The 19,763-nt window shown below is 52.2% G+C and overlaps 1 protein-coding gene across 1 annotated transcript in view; it reads right to left on the minus strand.

Annotated features, from left to right (window-relative positions):
* usp43a (ubiquitin specific peptidase 43a) overlaps nucleotides 1-19,763 on the minus strand; it is a 64,836-nt gene that overhangs the window by 16,199 nt on the left and 28,874 nt on the right. Inside the window, exons 4-7 of the mRNA XM_084685734.1 lie at nucleotides 14,818-14,910; nucleotides 12,927-13,062; nucleotides 10,752-10,896; nucleotides 1,772-1,934 (exon numbers count right to left, since the gene is read on the minus strand). Of these exons, the coding sequence (XP_084541860.1) occupies nucleotides 1,772-1,934; nucleotides 10,752-10,896; nucleotides 12,927-13,062; nucleotides 14,818-14,910 (537 nt within the window). The remainder of the gene's footprint in view (nucleotides 1-1,771; nucleotides 1,935-10,751; nucleotides 10,897-12,926; nucleotides 13,063-14,817; nucleotides 14,911-19,763) is intronic.

Raw genomic sequence — 19,763 nt, forward strand, 5'->3', positions numbered from 1 at the left:
GTTTTTAATCCTACGCTTGGGCCACCTTTAAATAAGTGGAAGCCATAAGCTTCTTTTCTCACCCTCTGCATTGTTCTGTTTCTGACTTTAAAATTGAGTGTTTGAGGCTACTGTGTGGAATGGACACATACAAAGAAAATGGCAGAAATTAAGAAACAAAATAATAATTGGTAGGTCTATCAACAATTTCCAAGGCTCTCTGTGCTCCTTCATGACCATTCAAAGACTTTTCCAAACCCAATTACATCAAAGGAATATCAACATTTCAGGAAATTATTCTATAAACTTTCATGCTCACTTTTGGTTTTAAAAAGTGTCAAAAATCTAAGATTACATCTATAAAAATGGATCCCATCACTAACACTCCAAATAAGAAACGATGGATTCAAGCAGGATTTGAAGCGACTTTATCAAAAAGAAAAAGAAAAAAAGATCAAGGTATATTTCTTTTTTTTTTTTTTCAAATGTAAAAACTTTAAAGGATGTTTAAGATCTGTGGGGAACCTTGAAGTCTACAAAATATATTTGGGAACCAATGGAACAGTAACTAGACCGACGACGGCAAATGGCCTCTCACAACCCGAGTCTGAACCGGAACACTCGAGATGGCTGAGAAGGACAACCTCAGTGCCCTTAAATAGCCGACGTCATCAAGAACCATAGAAGGAGATTACAGCGATAACGCCACGGTGTGACTGAACTCCACGGCAACAGGCTGGGCCCGCTCTCCTTCCGAGCGAGATCAAGAGCAACTGAGTGAGAGACAAAGAGTGAGGATGGGAGGGGCACGGAGAGAGAGAGAGAGAGAGAGAGCGGAGGAAGTGGGGAGACGGAGAGCGAGGCGGAGAGAGATTGAGGTAGAGGGGGAGTGTCGGAGGAGGAGAGGGGGATAGAGGCAGGGAAAGGGAGAGGGGCGTCTGTCAAACGGGCGATCTGGGTCAACCACAGTTGACATCTGCCAGTCAGCGGGTGTAAACAAACAGAGGCTCCCTGCGGAGGGAGACCGGAGGCTAGACAGGTACTCAAATGTCATCCTGACATTAAGAGGCCTTTCATGGGAATACCCATCGTCTGCCGCCGACTACAACACAGCAGACACACACACACACACTTAGACACAGGACCACACACAAAGTTCACGACACACATATAAGACTGTATGTGACAGGGCACGGAACTGACAAGGGCTTTTGATTGACAGGTGCGGCCCCCTCTCAGACACACTGCCGGGAGTGCATTGCCACTTAGCTCCGCCTACGAATAGATCAGGAAATGTATCCTCAAGCATGTACAGAACTCTCTGTGAACCCAAAGGCTGCAAGGCTTCTCTGGAGGTCCATAAATGAGATGGACATTGAATAATTCAATACTATTTACTCGGGCTTTATGTGGCTCCTCTGAAGATTGTTCCAGTAACCCTCAGTAGAAAAGGGCTGTATTACAGGAACATTTAGAAACAGACAAGCGGACAAACCAACGGATGTCAAACTAAGTAGTAAAAAGGGGTTTTGTTGGAGCATGGCAGAGCATAATGTTTTCTCTCTCAGAGTAAAATATTGAAAGAAAAAAAGTGAAGGACAGAAGTTACCACGACTTCAACTTCAAGACGGATGACGGTGTGTATGTGTATTTGAAACAGAAATGTGAATCCCACCCAAGCAAAAAGCATACTTCAAGTATAATCATTGAAGTACAAACATACTTGTTGTTGCTGTCAATGAGTATGAATGTACAAAATCAGTCAGACAAACCCGCTTCCACTCCCGCTCACCTGACAGCCTGCTGGCTCGAACCTGCCGTGTTGCAGATCAGAAGGAGGACCTTAGTGGAGCCGCCCTGGTCCAGGAACTCCGAGGACAACGTGCCCGACGGCGGTAACCTTTGACCCTCGGGCCCGGAAGTGTAGGGGGAGGAGGGCAGGCTGTGGTGGTACCCTATGGGGAGGTCAGAGGTCAGAGGTCAGACACGAAGGACCCGTCAGATGGAGCCTTGCTCTACACTGACCCCCAGCCTACAGAGGAGAGACGACAGAGTGGGCTGAAGGTGAAAGCAGCATGCTAGCTGCGTCCAGCTGGGATTCAAGCTCACTAAGACTTGTGGAAGGCGAGGGAAACCACACAGTAGCAGAACCAACAGGAAACCAAACAGGCACCGGGCCAAAACACACAGTAGTTGTGTGTTTTGTCAATGTTTGTCAGCTGACACCAAAGCCAAAGATTAAATCGTTGACGCTACCCGGATCTCAAAATAATCTCTCACAGTGAACATTTACAATACAATGGTCCGGTCATTTTGAGGCACCCAGGGGTGTTGTAAAGTATGATGTAGCTACGTGTGTTACCATCAACACAAGTTGATTAACGGCACGTAACTGCTACTGCTGGCACGAACGGAGAGCGAAACCTCGGTCTCCCGGGCAACGTAAACTCTGACATTATCTGAGGATTTAATTAAACAGGCTTGTTCAAACCCCGCTGTGCAATTAATCACTGTCGCCGTCAAACTGTACACACGTACTGACACACGCACACACACACACAACGGCACATTATAGCCTACACTGCGCAACAAGTGAACCCTTTCATTCCACGGAAACAGGAAGTAGACTTGGTATCATGTCGCCCCTACGCTCCCCACGAAGACAGAACCGCTTGAGAGAACAGGCCACGTTCGGAGACGCTAATATGTTCAGCGGCCCGTGGCCTTCAGTAAGCACACTGAAGTGAAGAAGAATTATTTACTGTCACAGTGCAAGAAAAGGGGTAATAGCTTTCAGACTTGCTGTTGACGTCAAATTGCAAAACCGGGGGGCTTAATAGAGCGGAGGGTGACGGGCTGCTCTTGGCTACGGCGTAGCGTAGCATCCGACAAGTGTCACGTGGTGGGCCTTCTGATGGCCTGCCAATCTTTCACCTTTGTCCCCCCTTCCCTCCCCTCACACAACCTTTTGTATTTGGTCCCAGACGCCACATTCTCCGCCCTACCTCACGCACAAAACCTTCCTTTTTGTTCTTTGACTTCTTCCATGGTGTCGTTGGAAACGTCATCCACGCTCTTCAGTTTGTCCTTTAGCCAGAGTCTCCTACCAGGAGACGGCATTCATCTAAATGCCATCACATTCTAACATCACAGTGATGTTTTCCATAGCAGTCCCTCGTCTGGGCTCAGGGTGTGAAGCTAATGGGAGGTGCTAGTTGTGCTAGTTGTGCTAGTTGGTTCCATCCTATGAGTGCCTGCTTGTTTACGTGTATGTGGCATGTCTTGGACAGTAGGTCTGGTTTTTAGCTGAATGTATGTGTGCGAATGTGTCTGGCTACGTGCGTCATGCTCTGTGTGCAGTGTGTGTGCAGTGTGTGTCTGTGAATCTTGTGTGTGTGTTTATGTGTGTGTTTATGTGTGTGTGTGTGTGTGTGTGTGTGTGTGTGTGTGTGCAGTGTGTGTGTGTGTGCAGTGTGTGTGTGCAGTGTGTGTGTTTGCAGTGTGTGTGTGTGTGTGTGCAGTGTGTGTGTGCAGTGTGTGTGTGTGCAGTGTGTGTGTATGCAGTGTGTGTGTTTGCAGTGTGTGTATGCAGTGTGTGTGTTTGCAGTGTGTGTGTGTGTGTGTGCAGTGTGTGTGTGCAGTGTGTGTGTGTGTGTGCAGTGTGTGTGTATGCAGTGTGTGTGTTTGCAGTGTGTGTGTTTGCAGTGTGTGTGTGGGTGTGCAGTGTGTGTGTGTGTGTGTGTTGTCTGCTCCAGACAAGGTCTGAGGGGAGTACCCTCTGCCAGACTCTCATTCTCACCACCGCTCTCCTGTTCACTCAGAGACAGAGGAGAAGAAAAGGAGTGAGGGAGACAGGGAAGGAGAAATGGGGGGAGAGAGAGAGAGAGGGAGGGAGAGAGAGAGAGAGAGAGAGAGAAAGGCAGAGACAGAGAAAGGCAGAGAAAGAGAGCATGTAGATAAAGAGATACAGAGGGCAGACAGAGAGAGAGAGGGTACAGAGAGTAAGGGGCAGAGAGATTGTTCTCAGGAGCCTGGCAGTGAGTATGACAGCTTTAATTAAACAGCTCAGCCCCTTTAGAAACGCTCCTTCTGCACTGGTCTTCCTCTCGCTCTCTCTCTCTCTCTCTCTCTCTCTCCACCTTTCTCTCTTCCTCTTACATATTTTTCTGTCTTTGTGTTGTGTCAATTATTGCACTGTCATGTTTGTCTCTTTCCTCCTTTCTCCATGCCCCTTGTGTTTCTATTTTACCCCTTGCCTCTCCTCCTCTCTCTCTTTCTCCTTCACTTCCTTGTCACTTGAGGCTGTGAGGCGGGGCTGTGGGCCAACTCTGTCACGAGACCAAAGAAGTCAAGAAACGAACGAAACCAAACTACGACAATTTAACATAAACGCCACAACAGAAGGGCATAAAAGACAACGTTGTTGGACGGTCCTAGACGGCAAACATTTCAGAAGAGAAAGCTATAGTACACCTGTCTTAACATTTCACAAAAAAATCTTACATTCATAAATACCAAAATAACTACAAGTTACTTTCCTGTGGTCCGTGGGGGACTACATTCATAGACCTTCTTTTCTTTTTTATACCGGGGGGGGGGATTGGGGGGGATTGGGGGGGGTGGACACATTGACTCCATGTCAGATAAGGACTATTTGTCTGACTAGGGATCGAGAAGAGCCTTCCCCCGCCGTAACCGCAAAACGTTTCTTTTCCTTCCAGGACGTTCCAGAGATCACGCCGTTTACGCTTCTGCCATCTCGTTCCAAATGGTTCGAGGCTGAGGAGGTGAGCTAAGTATAGCGGATCACAGGCCTGTGATGGCGCATGGCCCACCAGCCTCCAGGCACAGACGCACACTGAGGCTCTTCTGGGTGCTGTCTGACGAGGCCTCCCCCCCACTGCCTCCACACGCATGCCTCTCTCCCACTGCCTCCACACACTGCCTCTCTCCCACTGCCTCCCCACACTGCCTCTCTCCCACTGCCTCCACACACTGCCTCTCTCCCACTGCCTCCACACACTGCCTCTCCCCCACTGCCTCCACATATTTAACAAGGCCACATGTGACTGCTTTATGCACCCGTCTCAAATAAGAAATCACCTCGGGCCGTGAACATTTGACAAAGAGCACTATTCATCTTTTCATTCATCTATTCCTGTTTGTGTTATCAAGGTACTCAGTCGTCTGTTGGACTTGAATGGAGAAATGTCTGGTGGGTTTGTCATGTGACCCCCTGTCAAATCAACCCCCACGCGGGCACTAAAAATACCCAGGGGGCCGTGGGGTGGGGGCAGCGAGCAGACGCGTAGCGGGCTCGACAGAGGTCGCAGCACTTCCTGGTTCTGAGGTGAGAGTCGTCCCTGGCGACGAGGGACACCTGAGGTTTCAACGGCGAGCGACAGATGAGGTCAATTGGCAGGATGAGACACATCTGCTCCCTCGTCCCCTCCCGCCTCCGCCAAACTCAACTCCCAGCATGCACCTCCCTCACCGCCACACTGAACTCCAGCCCTGGTCGTGGTAACTAACCGTAAACCACCAACAGATAACCCGGTTCGGCAGATCCCAGGCCTGTGTTTGGAGGAAGAGCTTGTTCCCAACACAGGAGTGGGTTTGTTCTTGGTTAGTGACCGGGGCCGTCGCTGTGTTTCCCACCGTGGAACCGGTCGGCCCACACGGGTGGAGTTTCAACTCTCGCCGACATGTGGTCATGACTCAGAAGGCTGCAATGTGCCCGAGGAACAAAGCCCTCTGTGCTAAAACGCGGGAATGAGCTGTTTACCTTATCTGTTATCACTGTGAGAGAGAGTGAGATAAGGACGGGGAAACAGGCTGAAGAAACAGAGAAACAGAGAGAGAAATAGAGAAAGAGTTAGAGAGAGATACAGATAGATAGAGAGTTATAAAGAGAGAAAGAGAGAGAGAGAGAGAGAGAGAGAGAGAGAGAGAGAGAGAGAGAAGAGAGAGAGAGAGAGAGAGAGAGAAAAGAGAGAGAGAGAGAGAGAGAGAGATAGAAAGTGAGATTGCTGAGCGGTTAGGGAATTGGACTAGTAATCTAAAGGTTGCCAGATCGATTCCCGGTTGTGCATAATGACATTGTGTCCTTGGGCGAGGCACTTCACCCTACTTGCCTCGGGGGGGAATGTCCCTGTACTTACTGTAAGTCGCTCTGGATAAGAGCGTCTGCTAAATGTAAACATATAGAGAGAGGAAGAGAGATATAGAGAGAGAGCGAGCTCTCACTGGCAAATGAGAATGCTCATCTGCAGGTGGTGTGTCTCTGCGGCAACTCCGCCGACGGGTCAGCAGGAGAGTGTGAACGGCCGGCGCCACAGCTCCACGCCCTCCCGGGCGAGCGAGCCGCCCGCCACCCACAGTCAAATCCTCCGGCCGGCAGCGTTTAGCATTTTGATGGGAAACTCTCTCTGCCGTTCCACCTGCGGTCTCTCCTTGAACCTCTCTGTTCAGTGAGACGCTGCTGAATACTGAACACCCCGCAGAACTGAGCTCTTTATACTCTCATCAGTCTGGTGTGTGTGTTTGTGTGTGTGTGTGTGTGTGTAAGGGAGAGACAGATATAGAGATAAAGATACAGAAAGAAAAAATGTGGGGGTCTCTGTGTGTGTGTGTGTGTAGACAGGGTCCAGGGTACAGACGGATGCCTTTATCTCCATCGAGATGTCACCCTTTCACACCTCTCCCAGGGGGGCTGACACACACACACACACACTCTCTTTCTCTCTCAGACTGAACCGGGGCCTGGGAGGTGGACAACGCCAACAATCCCTTGTGTCTTGATAGACCCCTGGTTTACCCGAGAGAGAGAGAGAGAGAGAGAGAGAGAGAGAGAGAGAGAGAGAGAGAGAGAGAGAGAGAGAGAGAGAGAGAGAGAGAGAGAGAGAGAGAGAGAGAGAGAGAGAGAGAGAGAGAGAGAGAGAGAGAGAGAGAGAGAGAGAGAGAGAGAGAGAGAGAGAGAGAGAGAGAGAGAGAGAGAGAGGGAGAGATAGGGCGAGAGAGAGAGAAAGCAGGAGGATCCTGGCCTTTTGTTCAGTGCCAGAGATGCCACTGCAAGCGCTTCCGAAAGTCGCTTCCGAGTTTGTCTCCCACATTCAATCAAAGAAGATGACTGGCAGCCCTTTACGGACGGTGAAGTTTATCTTTCCATTCAAGTACAAATGCCAAAGCAGGTCCACTTGAACAAACATGTCACAGAGTGACATGTGTCTGTCGTCCTTTCTATCCGTTCTAAATGTGAAAAAAAAGATTTATGGAGCAGCAATGTACTACATTTCCTTTGAAACAACAGATTTTTATTAACAGATGGGACAGTGGTAGATTCAATATCCTCCAGAATATATTGTTTGTCTCCATTATTGTGGAACAGTGCTATCCAAGACCAAGAGTGACTCATCACTGCAAAAGGATGGCGTTGCCACCTTTAAGGACAACAGCTCCAAACATCATGCAGTCTGGTCGACCACAGCGGTCAACGACAAAGAGGCTAGAAGACAATAAGATGGTCATACGTGACCAGTTTGTCCTCTGGCCGTTGTGTGTGTGTTCTCTTTCTTCTTTTCCACTGTGTAGAACACGTTCTGGGCCTTTCTGGAAGGTACTACCCACGAAGGTGGACCTGTGTAATGCCTGGACACCCGCTGACTCAACCCCTCTCACGGTCGACATGAGAAATTGCAACCTTTCCCTTGCTAACTGAATCCCGCATTTCAATTTTTGCTTTTATGAGCTGGTGACCAGATAGCCTCTTTGCCCCCGCCGCGCTTCCGCCGTTTGTTTGTGTGTGTGTGTGTGTGTTTGTGAGTGTATGGACATGCGTGTGTGTGTTTGTGAGTGCGTGTGGCGTGTCCGTGTGTGTCTGTGTTATGGCTCTGTGTACGAGCATACGTGTGTGTGTCTGCTGTGTGTGTCTGTCAGTGTGTGTGTGTGTGTGTGTGTAGGAACACAGGCACTGTGAGAGAGATAAGATTATCCACGGCAGGACATTACTCATGGTTATGAGTCTGGTCCCTGCCAGGGGGTCAACTGTGTAACTGTCTGTCTGCTACTCAGCAGGTGTGAGAGAGTGTGTGTGCATGTGTGTGACTGTCTGGTGTGTCACACAGTGGATGAATACATTGAAGATTTGTACTGGCAAACAAGGGCCGGGTCATTGTATTGTGATGCTATAGACGTATGTGGTTATTCATGTTTAATGACATCTAACTCGAAGGAGTGAGTGTGTTGGTGAGGGAAAGTGAAATCCACTGAATATTTCTGCATATGGTTCACTTTCTTACATAGGGATTTTTACAAACGTCAAGTCAAATGCGAAATCAAATTAAACACACTCGCTGAAATCCAACGGCGCAATTTGCACAACGACATCGTCAACGCTGTTGTTTCTAATGAAAAAAACATGACACGCCCTTTAATAATCCAAATCCCCAAACGCGTGTCACATTCCTCCTGACAACACTTCCATGAGCGAGGGGCCTTCCGCAGAACACAGCACAGCACTGCGTATCTCAATAATCAACTTGATTCAACACGCAAACGCACGCACACACACAGAGACACCACCCAATGGGACCTATCGGAGCGTCGGAGTGGGAGACATTTACAATTTACATTTAGTCATTTAGCAGACGCTCTTATCCAGAGCGACTTACAATAAGTACAGGGACATTCCCCCCGAGGCAAGTAGGGTGAAGTGCCTTGCCCAAGGACACAACATCATTGGCACGGCGGGGAATCGATCTGGGAACCTTCTGATTACTAGACCGACCCCTCACCACTCAGCCATTTGACTCCCATCTAGAGACACAGGATACTCTGCTCTTCCACAAAGAGGGAGACCAGTGAGGAAGCAGTCCTGTGAGTGTGCCTGTTCTCACGTCTACCATCCACCGATAGAAGAGAAAGGCTGGGCGTGGTGAGTGGCTTACTGAGTGGTGTGTGTGTGTGTTCACGCTCAACGACACCCCTCGCCTCTAATTGAAAGCGAGCCATGCCATCGCCGAATCCGGAATCTTCAGCTGGGATCTGCTGCGATTGGAGCGAGGCTCGATTCATCATCCTCACCAGATCTTTCGAGCAGAAAGGAGACAGGGTGCCAATTTGGATGGAAGAACTCGAGGGGGATTCGTAAAGAGTGTGTCGGAATGTGTGTGTGTGCTCTGTCACCAGCCCCCCCCCCCGCTATTATCTATAACTACTCGTGTGTGCCTGCATACACTCTGCGTGCGTGTGTGTGTAACGTGTGTGTACGTCGAAGGATCGGTTCCTCTCGGCCCGTCGTCGTCTGATCACCCAGTGTTAGCGCTGTGACACTCTCCGACTCTAAGTGATAAAGAGATCGCTTGGAGGGGAGGGAAATCGAGGGGCCTTAATTTTTCATGACCCCTTTGAGCACATCCTTGAATTATTGATGTCCTCCTTCTCAGGGGTGAAGCAGCGTTGAGGAACATCGTAAGGGTCTCGTTTAGCGAACGCAGCCCGCGGGGGGGGGGGGGGTTGGTGTGAGTGTGTGTGTGTGTGTGGGGCTGCTAACGACACCGTTGTTCTCTGAAGAGGTGGGCTAGAGCAAGCCGTGTGGCCAGCCGGTTCACGCTAATATACTGTATGACCATCCAGCCAGCCATCTCACCGACCAACAGGCAGCAAAATGACCCAGAAATGAGTCATCCATCCGTCCACACAGGAAGACAAACAGCCTGCCAGCCAGTCAGTCACCCAGCCAGCCAGCCCTAAAGGTGAACATGAAGGTTAGAGCTCCAGTGAGCCCTCTCCCTCCATATCTGTGCTTCATTTGGAGCCGCCTCACTAAACCCGGGACGAATTCAAAGGCGCGATGATGCAAGACTGACTCCATATCATCCACACTCTCTCTGTGAAGAGATAATCTCTCTCTCTCTGTCTCTCTCTGTCTCTCTCTCTCTCTCTGTCTCTCTCTCTCTGTCTCTCTCTCTCTCTCTGTCTCTCTCTCTCTCTCTCTGTCTCTCTCTCTCTGTCTCTCTCTCTCGTCAACTTATTTTTTCTCTGGGAGCGTGAAGAGATAACATAGCATCTCTCTCTTCCCCTCTCTCTCTCTCTTCCCCTCTCTCTCTCTCTTCCCCTCTCTCTCTCTTTCTTTCTCTACCTAATATCTTTTCTTCCCTCCCTCCCTCCCTCCCTCCCTCCCTCCCTCCCTCCCTCCCTCCCTCCCTCCCTCCCTCCCTCCCTCCCTCCCTCCCTCCCTCCCTCCCTCCCTCCCTCCCTCTCTACCTACCTACCTACCTACCTACCTACCTACCTACCTACCTACCTAATATCTTTTCTTCCCTCTCTCTCTCTCTCTCTCTCTCTCTCTCTCTCTCTCTCTCTCTCTCTCTCTCTCTTTCAAACTCTCGCCCTCTCTCTGAAAACCTAGACAGAGTCACGGGAGACCAACGAGATGTACGGCTGCTCTGGTTTTCCCGAAGAGTGCGGCCCCACTAACGGGAGCAGTTGCGCGCTGAGTTAGAGCGTGGGCGCGTTGGACCACCCAAGGTCGTGCGGCTCTTCGGGGGACCGTGAACGAGGGGCTCGCAGTGTGCCGTTTGTTTCGATGAGCACCGTTCCGAAGTACTGTGGCTGTGGGCTACACTAAAAGAGAGAGAGAGAGAGAGAGATAGGGAGATGGGGATAGAGAGAGGGAGAGAGAGAGGGAGATGGAGAGATGGGGAGAGACAGAGGGAGATGGAGAGATGTGTCCGAGCTGACTGCGCCAGGGTTAGGACTGTTGCCATGGTTACCTGAGATTCGCGCAGAGCCTCCCCGGCTGTGGAGGGGCGGGGCCTGGAAGGCGTAGACAACGTCGCTCTCGGCGATGCTCGTCAGGTCGTCCTCGTCGGAGAAGGAGCGCTGGAAGCCTGTGGGGTAGAGCTCGGCCAGGATCACCTGGAGAGAGGGAGCGAGAGAGAGAAAGAGAGAGGGAGAGAGAAAGAGAGAGACAGGGACAGAGAGAGAGAGAGAGAGAGAGAGAGGGAGGGAGGGATATCAGAGGGAGATGAGGGTGGTGTGTAAACATTGTTTAGTGATTCCTCCCTGTGTTTAGTGAGAAGGCTTTAAGACACCACAAACAAAAAGACACAGACAGGAAGACAGACAAACAGCCAGGCACACGGATGGACAGACAGAAAAATGTCTGCCTGACTGAAAAACAGAGATACAGACAAACAGTCAGGCATGCAGACAGGCACAGGATGACAGACAGTCAAACAGTCAGGGAAAACCGTGGGGAAGATAGGAAGGCAAACAGACAAACAAATATGGCGGACAGGCAGACAGACAGACAGACAGACAGACAGACAGACAGAAAGACAGACAGACAGGCAGGCAGGCAGGCAGGCAGGCAGGCAGGCAGGCAGGCAGGCAGGCAGGCAGGCAGGCAGGCAGGCAGGCAGGCAGGCAGGCAGGCAGGCAGGCAGGCAGGCAGGCAGGCAGACAAGCAGGACAGCAGTCGTTCCGACAAGCAAATGGGAAGGCAGAAGGACAGACAAACAAGGTAGACCAGGTCTATTCTAAACCGCACCTTGCACAGTGGGATCTGTAATAAGGCCCAGCAGTGGGGCAGAAAGGAAAATCTCTCCGCCCCCCCCCCCCCTCTCTCTCTCCTTCCCTCCTGCTAGCAGTCTTATCCCTCTCGTAAAAACTCTCTTTTTTACGTGTCCTCCTCACCAACTTACTTGCATCCCTCTTCTTCTGCCTGTTCTCTCACTGTCATTATTTCATCTGTCCAATTCTGTCTGCTTTATTTTTTTAACCACCTCTCTTCCCTCTCTGTCAGTCAATTATTTCCTTTCTCTGGGATCTTATCTCTCTCTCTCTCTCTCTCTCTCTCTCTCTCTCTCTCTCTCTCTCTCTCTCTCTCCCTCTCCCTCTCCCTCTCTCAAGAACATCTCTCCCCTTTTGCATCATCCTCCTCTATCTCTTTCTCTGTTCCTCTCCCCTTATTGCCCCGTCGCCTCTCACTGAAGTCTGTGGCGGTTTCCCAGGGCGTCTTTCTATAGTCTTCAATCACCTCCTCGCACCCTCTTCCTCCTCCGTCTCCGTCAATACACTCATCTCCGTCTATCACCTGTTCTCTATTTCTGCCTGCTTCTCCGTTCCTCTCTTGGCACCCCCCTGCCCCCCGCCCCCCCCCCCCCCCCCCCTTTAGATTTTCTCAATTTTCACCCGGTTCCTAACAGACAAGAAAGAACCGCTGTTCTCCGTGGGGGGGATCAACTCAGAGACCCCCCACCTTCCACTCCTCCTCCTCTCGGCTACGGCCTCCCTCCCTCCCCCTCCCCCCGCCCCCCCGCCTCCCTCTCGTCTCCGCCCACTCGTTGCCTCCATCCATCGTCTTCCTTCCTCCTGTCTTCGGGAGACTGAACTGAAAGGCATCCGCGGAGCCCCTCCCCTTCACCTCTTCTTCTCGCCCCCCCCCACCACCACCCCCACGCTTCCCCTCCGTCATCCCTTTCTCACCCTGAGGTGAACTCCAGGGCCCGCTCATCCCCTCCCCTTTTCCTCCTCCTCCGCCTTTCGGGTCTCCTCTCCTCCCGTCTTCTTCAGCTTCCCCTCCCTCCCTCCCTCCCTCCCTCCCTCCCTCCCTCCCTCCCTCCCTCCCTCCCTCCCTCCCTCCCTCCCTCCCTCCCTCCCTCCCTCCCTCCCTCCCTCCCTCCCTCCTTCCTTCCTTCCTTCCTTCCTTCCTTCCTTCCTTCCTTCCCTCCTTCCTTCCTTCCTTCCCTCCCTCCCTCCCTCCCTCCTCCCCTCCTCTCTCCCTCCGTCCTTGCTCTGGCATCACAGTGAGGACTTCCACGCCCCGCCACAGGATGAACTGAGGAGAGAGCCACATGTCATGGGCCCCCGGTCCCCCTCCAGTTCGCTGGGCGACTGGCATTCACCAGGACTGTATGTGTGTGCGTGTGTGTGCATCCCCGTACCTGGTCTGGGGAGATCTTGCCCTCCTCCGCCACCATGGCTCTCAGGCGGGAGACGGAGCCGAACAGAGGCACGGCCAGACCCACGCGCAGGTACCTCTGGCCCTTCGTACTGAACACCAGGGTCACGCACATGGACCTGAGGGAGGGGAAGGGGAGGGGAGGGGGGGAAGGTAGGGATGGAGAGTGAACTTTGGAACTGTCACGTCCCCTTGTCCTCCCGGGCCAAGCTGTGCCCGCGAAAGCTCCCGGGGGTTTGCGGCGGCGTCTCGCGAAAACGGCCCGACCGAGAAATGGCCCATGGAACGCCGCGCCGAAACCGAGGGGGGGCGGGGCGAACGAGAGGGACGAGAGGGACGGCGCGCGCCCCAAAAAAGTGAAAGTGCAACTCGGAGGGGGGGGGGGGGGGAAGGACAGACTCGTTTGTGAACCCCGCCACTCTCAGCATCGGAACCCGCGAAACGACGCTGCGTGAGGAGACGCCGACAGGGTCTGCGGCCTCCTGCAGCCTCATCAGGCATGCTGGACGGACGCCTCTGAGGCTGGAGGCCAGCGGGGGAGGTGGGGGGGGGGGGGGCAGTCAGCCCTCCTACGGCCAGAGAAGTGTCCAGAATGGGGGCCTGATTCATATTTACCACCACACAGGAGTTTGACTCCAGGGGCACCCCAGGCCACAAACACACAGCCAGACACTCTTCAAAGTAGCTAATCGAGCTTTAGATGTCAGTGTGGCTCTGTGACTGTGTGTGTGTGTGTGTACGGCCCGAATTCCACATGAAATTGAGTTTTGAGAATGGATGTTCTCTGTAAAAGGGAATCGTGTTTGTGAGGAAGTGAATGTATGGCGAATCGACATGACTGGGCAGTTCAGTGGTCCAGTTAAGGTCTTCAATAAACAACACAGGACACACAGGTGAATTGATTTGGATGTAGGCATCCCATTAGGTCCTCACAGTCAGCTGTGGACATCGGCCTTTTTTGGTCTCTGGAATGCGATCTCTCCCTCCCCCTCCCCCTCCCCCTCCCCCCTCCCCCCCCCCCCCCCCCCCCTCCCCCCCCCCTCCCCCTCCCCCTCCCCCCCCCTCCCCCTCCCCCTCCCCCTCCCCCTCCCCCTCCCCCTCCCCCCCCCTCCCCCTCATTCTATGCTTTCTCATTCTATTCTGACACCCTATTTTTCGTTGGCATGTCAAAGTGGACAGGGCTGTATTGCCTCACAGAGGAACACTTTGCTGACTTACAGCGTTTGTTGTGTTTGGGAAAATTGGATCGAAAATGTTTGGTCAGGGACTTTTGATGTGCGAGATTTCTCACAGCGGGGGGGGGGCGTCCACAGCCGGCGCGCCGATGGGTGTGCGTGTTTGTGTGTGTGACTGTGTGTGTGTGACTATGTGTGTGTGTGTATGACTGTGTGTGTGTGTGTAACTGTGTGTGTGTGTGTGACTGTGTGTGTGTGTGTGTAACTGTGTGTGTGTGACTGTGTATGTGTGTGACTGTGTGTGTGTGACTGTGTGTGTGTGTGTGACTGTGTGCTGCAGAGGATCCATCTGCTCTTCCCCTCCAGGGACAGCTCACATCTCCACAGTGTCTCTGCTGTCTCCATCAGCATCCCCACCACAGTGTCTCTCCTGTCTCCATCAGCATCCCCACCACAGTGTCTCTCCTGTCTCCATCAGGTAACCCTCACCTCCTCCATGTCTCCGGCTCTTTCTCTCCTTTCGCAAGCTGTTCATCATTCTATCCCAACGTGTCGTTTCCTACCGCGACATAAGATGTGGCCGAGCCTCTGACGTCAATCAGGGTAAATGGCGTCAAAGGGCTTTGTGAAGGACACAGGGGATATGTCCTACAGTGTGTGTGTGTGTGTGTGTGTGTGTGTGTGCGTGCATGGTCTTACCGTGTCTGCCGTAGGGGGATGGGCAAGGAGATGCACAAGAAGGGGTCGAAGGTGTTGCTCTGTTTAAGGCAATGGGGACACGTCAGGCATGACCTGATGACAGAGAGAGATAACGAGAAAGACAGAGAGAGAGAGATGAAGAGAGAGACAGAGAGAGGGAAAGAGAAAGAGAGAGAGAGAGGGAAAGAGAAAGACACAGGTTTGTTATGACCAGCTAGTCACACTCACGGACACTCATACGTCAACGCACCCAACACAATCCAGCCCCACACTCCCTCTCCTGTTGCTCTCCATCCTACTATACCGTGGCTGCAGAGTGTGTCAGCTACCCTTATGTCATAGCACAGGAGTGTGTTTACGGACGTGGGCTCAGTCACCCACACTCCACCACCAACACTGAGTATGGGGTGAGGGGGGAGGAGATTATGGGGGATGAGGGAGGAAGGGGTGAGGAAGGAGGAAACATAGGGGGTGACAGAGGAAGGAGTGAGGAGGGAGGAAGTATAGGGGGTGAGGGAGGAAGGGGTGAGGAGGGAGGAAGTATAGGGGGTGATGGAGGTGGGGGTGAGGAGGGAGGAAGTATAGGGGGTGACAGAGGAAGGGGTGAGGAGGGAGGAAGTATAGGGGGTGATGGAGGAGGGGGTGAGGAGGGAGGAAGTATAGGGGGTGAGGGAGGAAGGGGTGAGGAGGGAGGCGGCTCACAATACTCTCTTGCTAGGTCTGGTATAGAGAGTTTGTGGTTCATTATTAAGTAGGTGCCGGACACAGAAAGTGCATTTGGGGGGGGGGTGTCACTGAGAGAGGCCACCCTCCCCTCCTCCCCTCCCATACCTGCAGCATGACACCTCCTAGCACACCCAGAGAGAGAAACAGAGAGAGAGAACAGAGAGAGAGAGAGAAACAGAGAGAGAGAACAGAGAGAGAGAGAGAGAGACAGAGAGAGAGAGAGAGAGAGAGAGAGAGAGAGAGAGACAGGACCAGAAATAGAGAGCGACAGAAAGCCACAGGAATCTCAATATTTCAGCACAGCGTTAAAAACGCAGAAGTAGAACCGGCGGGAGGTTGAACGAAAGAGACAGATTATTACTGTGGAAGAACAGGATAAAAGAGAGACGAAGAGAGAGAGTGTAAGAGAGAGGAACACGCAAAGACAGAGAGAGAATTATGCCACAGAGGGATAGGTCAACAATACATTCACACTACCCCAACCTATGACATCATCACTCTGCGGCATAGATTCCCTATACCCCATCTCATGTCACGCAACCCCGAGCGGTGTCACTGACCCAGCTTAAACACCACTATGCACTAAGAAGTCCCTGGTCGCTCGCCAAAGCTAGTCCTGGCATTAGCCTGGAGGGGATAGTGACTTGGATATTAGCCTGGAGGGGATGGTGTGTGTGTATCTGTGTGTGCAAAAGTGAGAGGGATTGAGTTGTCAAGTTGCGTGTGTGTGAGAGTGTGTGTGAGTGGGGGGGGGGGGGGGTGCAGGCCGACCCTGGAGAGGCTATCAGCTGTAGCAGTGCATAGAGAAGGGGGATAAGGCTAGAGATGATCACGGAGGGTTTAAGCACTGAACATGGAGGATTTACACTGGCTAGGGCTGGGGCAGGACAGCCCTGTCAGCACGGTCTGGGGACAGAGAGAGAGAGAGACAGACAGAGAGACAGAGAGAGACAGAGACAGAGAGACAGACAGACAGAGAGAGAGAGAGAGAGACAGAGAGAGAGACAGAGAGAGAGAGAGAGAGAGAGAGAGAGACAGAGACAGAGAGAGAGGGAGGGAGAGAGACAGAGAGAGACAGACCAAGAGAGAAAGAGGGAGGGAGAGAGACAGAGAGAAAGAGAAAGAGAGAAAGTGAGAGGGACGGACAGAGAGAGAGAAACAGAGAAAGAGAGAGAGAGGGAGGGAGGGAGAGAGAAAGAGAAAAGGAAGAAGAGTGAGTGTGTGTTTGTATGTGGATGTGTGTGTTTAGTGCCAAAAGAGGTCATGATAAAAAGAAATGGAAGGGTGAGGAAAAGGAATAGAAGCAATACAGGTAGAAGAAATGAGAGAGAGGAACTGAGAGGGTGTAAGACTGGGGGAAAGGGTGCGCCAGAAACAGAAATTGAAAGTGGGCTGGAAGAAAAAAAACTGAAAATCAGAGATAAGGGGGGGGGACGGGGGGACGGGGGACAGATACCAGAGTTAGCTTGTCAGTAAGCAGGAGAGAGATGCCTTTCATGCCATCTCAACACAGCAGTTATCAGCTGAAAGTGTTTACTTAGTGGGTACAGTATAAGAGTCCTTTGAGAGCAGTTACATCCGAATGCAGCTTGTCCATTTCGTAGTTTGGAGTTCCGCTCTTACAGAACCGCAAACACCACCGGCTTAACGTGAGCGTCATGGCACTTCGTTTCACTCCGTTTGTGGGAAAAACCTCCTTGGGATTAAACCCGATGCCGATTCAGATTCTGTTCTGTATGAGCGAGCGTGCGTCTGTCCTCCGCTTCCTGTCCCCCGCTTCCTGTCCTCCGCTTCCTGTCCTCCGCTTCCTGTCCTCCGCTTCCTGCCCTCCGCTTCCTGTCCTCCGCTTCCTGTCCTCCCCAGTGACTCGGGCCGTGTCCTCGCTGCTCGGCAGCGCAGGGCCCAGCTTGCAGGGCGTTAGCAGTCAGCCAGGCGCCCGGCGCCACGCGCGGCCCCATTAGTCATCATTTATGGAGACACGGTGCCACCCTCGCCTTCCTCCCCCAAAACGACTGACATGAACACGGGACACCGCCCGCATAGCTAAACGCGCTACGGCTACCCTCGTGTTGTCCACCTCAATGCAGCTAAACACGCTACGCTCGTGTTCTCCACCTCCCCTCATAAGATAAAGAGGTGTAGGACACGGTATACTACCTTGCGCACGGTGTTTGAAGCACTGCATGCATCGTTAAGCATTATGTGACGTGCAAGACGTGCAGTATGTACTGTTAAACGTTGATAACCGCTAAATGCTCAGTGTTATGTATGTTATGGAATCGGTCTAGTAATCTGAAGGCTACCAGTTTGGTTCCCGGCCGTGCCAAATGACGTTGTGTCCTTGGGCAAGGCACTTCACCCTACTTGCCTCGGGGGAATGTCCCTGTACTTACTGTAAGTCACTCTGGATAAGAACGTCTGCTAAATGACTAAATGTAAAATGTACGTACCTAAGACATGTTGTAGGTCTATGCTAGGTCGTGTATCAATTCCTTTCACTATCCAGCGACGATACCACAGCTCTGAGTCAGACTAATGTATTCCCCCATTTACAGTCCATCCAATCACACACACAAAAAAAGAAAGAGTTGGGGGGGGGGGGAGTTGAGAAAAATGGCTGATAACTTTCACAGGGTTACAGCTGGTCCGGTGACCACTCAGTGCATGTGAAAAGCCCATTTGTGATTCAATCCCGTCGCCAATTTCCATAAATTCATGGCTAAAAGGTGCATGAGTGTGCATGGAGAAACAAGAAGGGGAGGGTGGGTAGGGGTGGGTGGGTAAGGGGGGTGGTACATGAGGAAGAGGCCGTCCATGTGCTGTCTGACTGACCCCCCCCCCCCCACCATGCACCATCTGAAGGACCCCTGGTGACCCTGTGCAGACGGCACTGTGACATGCGGCGCGGGGCGTCTGTATCCATAGCGATGATGGATGGGGTGCAGGTGCTTGTGGCGCCCCTCCCTGTGGCACCTCGGGGGGGAATTCGACCTGAACAGCTTCAGTCCCTGCCAGCGGAGGTGTGAACCCAAACACACAGCATCGGAGGACAGGAGAAAACCAACATCTATCAAAAAAAACTACCGGCTTTGATCGGATCCTGGATCCTTGGACCTTCCTGTGTTGTTGACGAGCCTTGGACCTTCCTGTGTTGTTGACGAGCACAGTCTGGGGCTTGAGAAGTCCCCTTGTGTATGGGATCAAATAAGGGTCATTGATATTTTGAGGTTGGGGAAAAACAGTTTGCGAATGTGAAACGACGTTTTGCAGATGTACAATTGTTTTGGAGCACGCATACAAATGCTTTGGAGCCACACACGATTATGTCTACAGATACTACAAACTTGTTTCATGCACAATCGCAAACTTTTTCCACAAGCTCATATACATATTCATGTATTTGCAGGATGTGAGCACATATAGTGTACATTTACATGTTTTTTTGGTTTGTGTTGGGGTGTGTTGGGGTGTGCAGGCACACGCGAGCGCGTGTCTATGACCGTTTCGTATTCACACGTGTGTGCGTGACCGCAAATAGGCGTGTACGGTAAACACATCCACACGTTTGGGTACGCATCCCTGCTCCCGTGTGCGCTCAGCTCCATCTGCAGCGTGGAGATAGGAGGGCCCCGCTTGGTCGCGCGGTTCCCTCATCGCCCCTCTCTCTCCCTTGGCGTCCCCCCCAGGCCTCCCGCCTCCTCCTCTCCCTCCCCATCCCCAATCTTCAACCTCCCTTCCTCTCATCCCTCCCTCCTGCTGAGCTCTCCTACCGCGTCGGCCTCACGTCGACCTCCTTCCTCTCCTCTTACCCTCAATGTTTCTTTCGCGGCACCAGCCCCGCTTACAGAACACAGCACACATCCCAGTGGGGGAACAGACTCCCTCAACAAGAGGCACCAGCTCCGGGCTATCGTCTCTGGCCAGCCTCCTTCAAAGCTAGCAGCTAGCGCGACAGGCTAATCTAGTTCATCCTGTTGCTTCTTTCACCTCAAAGATGGGAAGAATTCTACGGTACAGCGAATGGCGTGCGCACGGTCACACTCTCTCACACACTCTCTGAACACCGCTGGTGTGACACGTACACTCTCATCTCTTTCTCCCTGCCCCCCCCCCCCCCCCCCTCCAGAATCCCAAAGAGGATTCTCTCACTGCCAAAAGCAATCTTAAAACTGTCGGCAATTTTGAGAATTACTCCCCTACCACATCCCACCATCCCACCA

This window comes from Hypomesus nipponensis, chromosome 21, assembly GCF_054491055.1.
Source record: "Hypomesus nipponensis isolate SF chromosome 21, ASM5449105v1, whole genome shotgun sequence".
NCBI lineage: Eukaryota > Metazoa > Chordata > Actinopteri > Osmeriformes > Osmeridae > Hypomesus > Hypomesus nipponensis.